Source organism: Nannospalax galili, unplaced genomic scaffold (genome assembly GCF_000622305.1).
Source record: "Nannospalax galili isolate Female #2095 unplaced genomic scaffold, S.galili_v1.0 scaffold303, whole genome shotgun sequence".
NCBI classification, from domain to species: Eukaryota; Metazoa; Chordata; class Mammalia; order Rodentia; family Spalacidae; genus Nannospalax; species Nannospalax galili.
The window spans coordinates 1,719,327-1,728,810 of NW_008349353.1; the positions used below are offsets into that span (position 1 = coordinate 1,719,327).

General features: G+C 39.0%; 1 protein-coding gene across 1 annotated transcript; it reads left to right on the forward strand.

Annotated features, from left to right (window-relative positions):
• Positions 1–248: 248 nt before the first annotated feature.
• LOC103744870 (mitochondrial pyruvate carrier-like protein) lies at positions 249–614 on the forward strand. The gene has a single exon (XM_008846713.1). It carries the CDS (start codon positions 249–251, stop codon positions 612–614), a length of 366 nt encoding a protein of 121 aa, XP_008844935.1.
• The last annotated feature ends 8,870 nt before the right edge of the window (positions 615–9,484 follow it).

Sequence of the window (9,484 nt, forward strand, 5' to 3'; positions counted from 1 at the left end):
CTGTGATGGTCAGTCTCCTGTACACAAATACGGGACACCTATCACGCTGTAGTAAAAACCTTAAACAGCATCCCAGGCTATTGTGGTTATTCGATAAGAACTAAGCCGAGTTTAGAAAGGAGAGAGAGACGCTTGAGAAAGCACAAGACCCCTGGCCGTTGGTGACTCGGGGTCAGCCGCGTGGCAGCGTTCCTTGCTCCATTGTTGGCTGGCACCAAGCAGTTGGCACTCTTACTGTGGAAGTGACCATGGTTGGAGCAACAGCGCTATGGCACAAGACACTAGACTATGTGAAGACCAAGGAATTCCGGGATTATCTGACCAGCACCCACTTCTGGGGTCCTGTGGCCAACTGGGGCCTTCCACTGGCCACCTTTCAGGACATGAAGGCATCACCAGATATCATCAGTGGCCGCATGACTACAGCGCTCATCTTCTACTCCATGGCTTTCATGCGCTTTGCCTACCGGGTCCAGACCCGAAACTATCTGCTGATGGCATGCCACTTCACCAACGTGGTGGCACAAAGCATGCAGGCAGGCCGCTACCTGAACTACCACTATGGCAGAGGCAATGCGGAGGCCCACAGTCCTCTGCTGTCCAATCACAAATAAGCTTAATGAGTTGGGTCCTGACCCAGTCTTTGCACCTTGCAAGCACTGGACTCTATTCCTCCTAAAGTAAGGCAAAGGAAACTGTGGTTTGGACTTTGAAATAGTGCAAATCCAATTTAAACCTGCAGTTTGGTTGATTAAAAACAAAAAAGCAAACTGTAAAAAAAAGTCTTGAAGAATTGGTCTGTGATAGATTGTTGCTGAGTCATGACCCTGGATGTAAAGAAATTTAATGTTTTAACTTGCCTGTCAAAGCTCAGTTGATTAAATAAAATTTTAAAACAGTTAAAAAAAATAGAAGTTAAAAAGAATGCAGAGTTATACCACTGCATACTTATTTTAAATGACTAAATCCCCAAACACAACACAAAATATTGATTAAAATGTAGACATGCTGGAGTCCATGGACGCTAGAAATTTAAAATTCTATAAATATTTTGGAACCTGTTTTTCATTTCTTAAAATTAAATAACATGGCAGGACTATGGCTCTCAGCTCCAAAGAAATAAAATTATAACTAATAAAATAACAATATTTTTATATGTTTTTACTATTTTTATTTTATGTGTATGAGTGTATTGCCTGCAAGTATGCGAGTGCTCCCGTGTCGTGCAATGCCACAGATGTCAGAAGGGGGTGTCAGATTCCCCTGGAACCGGAGTTAAGGACGGTTCATAGCCTCCATGTGGGTGCTGGGAATCAAACCCAGATCCTCTGCAAGAGCAGTCAGTGCTCTTACTGCTAAGCCATCTCTCCAGCCCCAAGAAAATAATATATTTACCTTGTGATCCTAAATTTGTAGTCCTAGGTATATAAATAAATAACTTCAAAACTTTTGTATAAAAATCAGTGTATTAAGTCTATTTATACTTGAAATAATGTTAATTTATTTTTTAAAGTTGAATAAACTTGCATGCCTAGGGAAAAATCAAGTTGATCACCTATTCCCATACTTATATCACTCTATATGTTATATAAAATTAGTTAATTTGCATCTTTCTAACCAACTTCTTTCTCTGAGAGAAATCAGTTTAATTGTATGGCCTTAACAAGTTTGGGAATTTAGTTGGCAAGCATTTTATTGACAATTTTTGCATATATGTTCATTAGAGAAATTGGTCAAATTGGTTGATATTCTTCTTTCTAACCTCCCTCCCTTCTCCCTTCCTCTCTCCCTTCTTTACTTCCTTCTTCCCTTCCTCTGACCCTCTGTCTCTTCCTCCCTCCTTTTCTTCCTTTCTTCCTTCTTCCCTTCCTTCCTATATTTTTAGTTTATATTTTTCCCATTTCCAATATTGTTCCAGATTAAGAAGAATGAGTCTGATAGTGTTTTTACTCTTTCTAATTTGGTGAACAACATCAGGAATATTAAAAGCTGCTATTCCTTAAGGATTTGGTAAATTCAGCAGTGAGTCAACAAGTCCTGGACTTTTAACCTGGGATACATTTTGTTACTGTTTCAGTCTCATTTCTTGTTATGAACATTTTATTTAAAAATAATTATAGGGCTGGTAGATGGCTCATGTGTTAAGAGCACTGGCTGCTTTTGAAGAACCCAGGTTCAGTTCCCAGCACACACAGGGTGTCTAGCAACCATCCATAACTCCAGTTCCAGGGGCTCCAACGCCTTATTTGTATATCTCTGTACATTGCAAGACATGGGTACACTTACATACATGCAGGCAATACACTCATACACATAAAGGAAAATTAATATTATTAAAAATTATAGCTTATTATTATTGTGTGTATGTGCTTGATATGTATTTGTGGGTGCACATGGTATAAGAGCAGTGTGATTGCCAGAGGACAACTTTATGAAGCTGGTTCTTTCCTCCCACCTTTTGGTGGGATCTGGAGCCAGAACTCAGATTTCCAGGCTTGCCCAGCAAGCTACTTTATCCAGTAACCCACCTCACATGTCTATTTATAACGAAAATATAAGGTGGTTTATATCTTCTAGTTTTAATTTGAGTAGGTCATATATATTTAAGAATTTATTTTGTTCCTTAAGCCAGTCTTTATACCTATTAATAAGAACAAATTTAAGCAGAAGTTTGACTGAAATTTGACCTCAGAAAATTTAAGATTACTTTAGTAGACGTGGATATACAAAAGGCTGTCCAGATAATTTGGCAAGAGTGGAATCTTTAACGTTGTAGATTCCTGTGAGGAGCTGAGATTTTTAAGACTTAGGAATAGAATAAATTTAACATAACAGGTCAAGTATACATAGGCCAGGAAAGGAATTTAAACCAATTTTTTAGGTATATTTTAAATGAAGACTGCCTTACTACAAACAAAATAGCCTTCTTTCCTTGGTCCCCAAACAGTGTTTTATAGTATTTTAGAAGGAAGTGGGGGTGGGGGATGGGGGAATCACATCACAAACCTATAAACAGGAAATCTACTGATCAGGATCCAAAGGAAGCTCTTTGAAACTTTTGGACTATACCTATTTGGTACAGGAAAGCAAAACAGCTCATTTGGAGTCAAATTATTTTTTTATTAAAAGTTTTGTACATTTTGTTGTTAAAAAGGGGGAAAAAATCCTCAACAAACATTTGTGTCAATACAGAGAAGCACAAAGGATATTTTTCAGTAGCTCTAGATAACCATAAGACATGTATGGATTCAACCAGCCTGAGGCTGTAACTGGATGTGTAGTACAAGCCCAAGGAACAGGCTGAAATTCTTGGCTGTAACTGCTATTATTATAATAACAAACCTCTATATCTTATACCAGAGGCACAATTCTTTTCTTGGTAACTCAATCTATTTCTCAGTCCCTCTTTTTGTTGAAGGCTATCCCTATAGAGAGGAACATTCAAGTTATTGTTTGTTTTATGTATGAAGGTCATGGGATCAAGAATTTTTATCCAAGGCCATTAGGTAAAGAGATAAAACTTATAATTAACAATTTTTAGATTTTTTACATAAGAAGTGCACAACCATAAACTTGCTATGCCGACCATCCCAGATAGTGATCCATCTAAATGTGCTAAATGTGTATGTCACCATTCAAGCATCTTTTAATTTGTTATTTATTTACTAGTCAGTTTTTAATAAACCTGCTCAGACCTCCATCTTATGCTAAAACTGTTATCATCCCTTCCATTCTGGGAATATCCAGTCATCTTAATCTTCATCCATACATCTTTCTTTACTAAAATATATCCATTGCTATATCCTCTTAATATTTTATTTTGCATTTTTATTTTCTTTTTAATACCACAAGATATAATAACCTTAATAAACAAATTTTCTATTTGTTACAAGAATTTGCTTTCTGGGGGTACTGAGGAGTGTTTACTACCCTCTCCCTTTTTAAAGTTTTAGTACAAACCCATGTTTGATTACATTAAAGCTCAGCAATGAGTTTACTTAGTTTATTTACAAAGCATGGATGAGGGGTTACTTACAAGTACATGGGTGACCTGAGAGTACTTATGCTGGAAAGTTTCTATCCAGTTTATGTGTTGACTTCCCCATAACCTCATGAATTGGGCCCCTTCTTTCTAGCCTTTTCTTTTCTAGCCTTATGTTGTAGGCAATATAAGACAGGTAAAGAAGTTTTTCTTTATATATTTTATAGAATAGTCTACCCAAACTGTGCTTTAGTTTTGGAAGACACATGAGGAAATAATTTTAAATTCATATTTACAACATTTAGTAGATGAAGAACTATCAGTAAACATACGTGATAAAAACCTCATGTATTTTAAAAATAAGCATGCCCGCTGAAACTTGGAGAAGTTACAGCCAGGATGTCTGAAGCCTACATTGGAATTCAAATTATAAAGGCTATTTTGAGCTCAGTTTCAGGCTGAGACATGACAAGGCAGACAACCACAGAAACCATGATCTCTGAGTGCCTTGCAAAATATTGCCTCTTTCAGCAGTCTTTCAAGAAGCACCAGTTACCATGCACTGTATTTCTTAAAATAGCTAAGATTGCACTAGCATGAGCATGTTTTGGGGGAAATAATCCCATATTGGCCCCAAATATCTGTTTCTTTGCAAAACTTTGATTAAATTTTTTATTATAATCTAAAGGGCATGTATACCTTTGTGATGCAAGTCTCAGGTCCATTAATATGATTATGGTTAGTACTGAGACATTTTTACTATTGTGATAAGATACAGCATTCTGTTGGTTACTCTTATTACAGACATTTCTATATCATGAGCTAAATAATGTCCCTCAGCCATTTCCAAGGGCATAATGTCTTTACTCTCACTGTTCTGTGGTCCTTTCCACTGGCCAGGTGGCCACTTAGCTCCAGAAAACGGTCTTAAGAACATATAAGTAGACCTGAATCTGAAGCAGGAGGGCCAATCCCAGTCAGTATCTCTGTTAATTTAAACAGGTAATGGCACTTCAATTTCATAATGCACATTTCCATTCTGTTAGTTTTACATCTTAAGTAATAGATATAGTGACTGGAGATCATTACAGAGCATTAATAATTTATAGAGTAATAAAAATCTCAGGGTAGTGTGAATATAGGCTTTTGATCTTGAATACCAACAAACAACTGAATGTAATGAAGCTATGAAAGAGTAAATAAGGATATAGAAATACTGAAGAAAAAAACAAAAACAACAGAAATGTAAGAAGTGAGTAACATAGTAAAACAACAGTTTTGAGGGAAATCTTATCAATGGAATAGAAGCTAACAAAGATAACAGAAGATGACAATCTAAAGAAGTTGCACCTTTAAATCAAGAATAATTAATTGACTAGAATTTTTATGATGTTGAGTATTTGGACAGGAACATTTGGACAAATTAAGATAGACAAGGTTAGACTAGACCCTTTATTGGTTACAGATTGAGGTAAGAAAATGTTTGAAATAAAGTTAGCATTATTTTTAAGTTTTAACATTTGTTTTTCCTTTGGAAAACAGCAGTACTGGGTGGACACAGTGTTGCAGTCCAAGGCTGTGTGAAAAGAACCAAGAGAAAAGACCTGCTGACCATGGCCCCATGGTCTGCTACCACCTTCCACGGCTGCAATGTGAAGATAAAGAGACAAGAAATGGAGGGGGCTCCCACAGGATCAGTCTATGGAAGGGAGAGGAAAAGGGACTAGAGGGAAAGTGCAGAGGGGAGAGGCAGGAGGAGGAGGAATGAGAAGTTTTGCTGGCAATGTCTCAGTAGGGTACCCTTCACTATTTGAGAGAGAGAAAGAGAGGGAGAGAGAGTGAGAAAGGGAGAGAGAGAGAGAGAGAGAGAGAGAGAGAGAGAGAGAGAGAGAGAGAGCTGTTGTAAAGCAGAGGCAGGATTTTAAAAGATGACAGAGAGAAGAGAGGGAGCAAAGGAAGTAGTGACTGGGAGGAAAAGAGAATCCACAGTAGAAGGATTTGGTAAGCTGTACAGTTGTGGTAAAGGGCCTGGAGATAGAACAAGGTGTGTAGAGCATTTCAGGCCATTTGCCAATTGGTTTTATAAAGTTGTCTAAGTCAGAACTTCAAAATCCAAAGCTCTAAAATATGATTATTGTCTAATTTGTATTGGATTCAGGCTGCCTGTTAACTAATGGATTAGGATGGCAGGCTTGACATCATTTAGGTCTAATGTTTTTAGATTGTTCCTCAGGCCAGCCAGAGGCATGTCTATAAGAATACAAATGTTGGACCCCATTTCAGGCAAGGTAAGGCTGGAAACTCATCTGGCAATAAGATGTCACCCATTGTCAAGAGGAGATCTGGTAACAAAACAAACAAACAAATAAACAAACAAACAAGGACTGGATCAGGAGGCCCCAATTCCATTATCCTGGTAGTTCAAAAAGGTGTCAGTCCAGGATCTCCCTAGAATAAACCTGGATCTTGCCTTCGAGACTGGATCTTGGGTGGCCAAGTTCATTGAATGGCAAAAGGCCTTTGTTCTAGACGTCAGAGGGGGTAAGAAGGAGTCAGAGGGGTTTTGAAACAGTGGGAACTGAGTTTACCCAGTGTCCATAAAATTCCAGAATGGTACTTGAACAGCTCACAAAGGCAGAGGCTTCATAAAAATATGACCCAGGTGTTAAGGAGTTTTCAGGTTGCAACTGACAGTTGTTTAGCCTGTATAAAGAATTTGGAGGACAAAGGGACACTCAGTGGATCCCAATTGAAAGGTGAAAGATAGGAAAAGTAAAAGGAAAGAGAGAAATAGAGAGAAAGAAACAGAGAGAGTGACACATAAGAGACAAAGACATCACCTAAAGGAAATAGATGAGGCTCAGAACCCCAAAACCCTTCCTGAATTTTGGTACCAAATGTAAGCTAAGGATTGACTGGGGTGATATGCAAATGAAAGAGAAATGAGATTCACTTGGACAGAAGCAGATGGCTTTTTATTAGGACAATGAAGAGAGATCAATCTCTCCACAGGAATGAGATTGTGCACTGAGGCACAGCAGGATTTAATTTATAAGGGGCTAGAGAGAGGAAGAACTGGGATGAGAAAAGAGGAAGGAACTGGGTGAAAAAAAATTTCTCATCAGCAGTTCTGTTTTCTACACTTTGAAGCTTAAAACAATCTGGGAAAGCAGATGTTTCCCTAGACATTACAGTGTTTCCTCAGATATTACAGCTTCTGAGTTGGGACCTTCTTATATTAACTTGAAACTGAGGATAGGGTCTAGAAGATGCTTCTTAGAGATTGCAGTTTGGCAATTCCTAAATTGGGACTTTTGATCTTCACCCATACTCCCTCCTCTGCTTACCCACCCATTCCCCATTTGATTTAACCCATCCTATTATATTGTTTTCTTACTCATCTGTATTTCTTCTTTTGAGAACTCTCTACTTAGATCTACAGCTCATTTTTAATAAAACAGTCAAACTCCACTTAATAGAGTGTATGTATCACAAACCAATAACAAACATTTTGCTTCTGGTTTCTCAGCAAATAATGGCAATAATGTTTAGTTGAGAAATTTTCTCTATCTGGTCATGCATTTGAACATGTATTCTCCTGTTGGTGGCCCTGTTTGAGAAGGTTATGGAAACTTTAGGAAATACAGCCTTATTGGAAGAAGCACAGCACTAAATGAGGATTTGGTAGAGTTTATAGCCTTGCCTGACTCCTAGTTCACTATTTCTGTTTCTTTTTTCTTTCTTTTTTTATTGCAAAGAGAGGCATTTGAACACATTTTTCCAGAAATAACTTGAAGCAGGTTACACACGCACACACACACACACACACACACACACACACACACACATATATACATATATATATATATGTACAATGAAGTTTAAGGGGGAGAAATTAGGAATAAGATACCAAAGATCAAAAGATGCGCCAACATGGGGTCATCTTTGGTGGAATAATAAAGGTTTCTATTAGCTCTTTCTTTTTAATTGTAAAGATTGCTTTTAATGTTAATGCTTGCTAACAAAGCATTGGGTGGGAGTAACCTCTCCCCTGGCCCCAGTCCATTACTGAAACTCAAATGTAGACCCTGTGACTTTCCAACAGCTGCAGAAAATGCTAACGGAGGTGTATAATGGTCTTCTCAGCTTATATATCCTTAGCCCCACCCCCTCGTAGCTAAGGATTGATTGGGTGGGAGGGGTAACTGACTCCCGAATCAACTCCTTGATGAGCATGGGAAGGCAGTGTGACTATAGCTTGCCATTATAATGGTCAGAGAACACTTCTACTTAACCTTCTACCCTTCTTCCAGATCTCACATTCTTTTCACCAACATCCCCCGAAAAAGTTCCTGAGCCTTGGAGGGGGTGACAGGTGTGGGATGATCTTCCTCCCACTGTGGCAAGGAACTGAACTTTTGGGTCTCTGCATCATCTGTTTTCCATGGGCTGGTAGCCCATTTCAGTAGGATTCAATGTATTATAAACACACAAAGAGCCAGGCATGGTGGTGCATGACTTTAATCCCAGCATTTAGGAGGCAGAGGCAGGCAGATCTTTGTGAGTTCAAGGCCAGCATGGTCTACATAGTGAGTTCCAGGACATCTGGGGCTACAGGGAGACCCTGTCTCATAAAGACAAAAAAAAACAGAAACAGCAAGAAGCAAGAACACCTAAACAGTGGATGCTATAATAAGTTTGTAGGACCCTGAGACCCTCTTCATTCACCTGCTACACCCCAATCCCTCCAGACCCCCACTAATTGCTCTTTGAGCTTCTGTAAAATGCTTGGCTGTTGCTTTAGACATGCCTAGACATGCCCTTCCAGGAAACTATAGATTAAGCAAGCCCGGGCATGAAAACTGCCCTATAAGGTAAAAATGGAGACTCCTGGCCCCACAGATAACAGTCAGCACATTCCACAGCCCTGAGAATAGCACCTACCAATAAGAAACTTCCAGGGCTGCATCTTATACATCCAATCAGTTTAAAATTATGTTGGCGCGCCTGGACTCCTTGAACCAACCAAAATGTTATCTTCGGTATCCCCCTCCTCTCTTTGTCTAAAACCTATAAAAGGCTCCACTCTCCCTTACTCTGGGCTCTCAGCATGGATCCATTGACTTGGTGAGGTCTGAGAGCCCGAGCTTAAGCCCGAATAAACCATAAACCTTTGCTTTTGCATTTTGGTGTGTTGGGTCCTCGGTTGTCTTTTTGGGGTCCAGTGGATGAGGTACAACAAGTTAACCTGTAGGAGTAAACACAAATGCTTGGATGGTACTTTAGCAGGTGTATCACACCCATGTAACAAAACAATTACAGTGGCTTCCCCATTGGAGCCTATATATTCCCCTGCCACAGCCGTTTGGCCTGGTCTATAGTACCAGATGTGTGTTCCGCTGCTAGAAGTGGGCATTATATCCAATCAAAATTTTCTGACTTTACATACACTAGACATGCCACTATTGCTGCAGCTGGAGCATCTTGTTTGGCATGTTGATA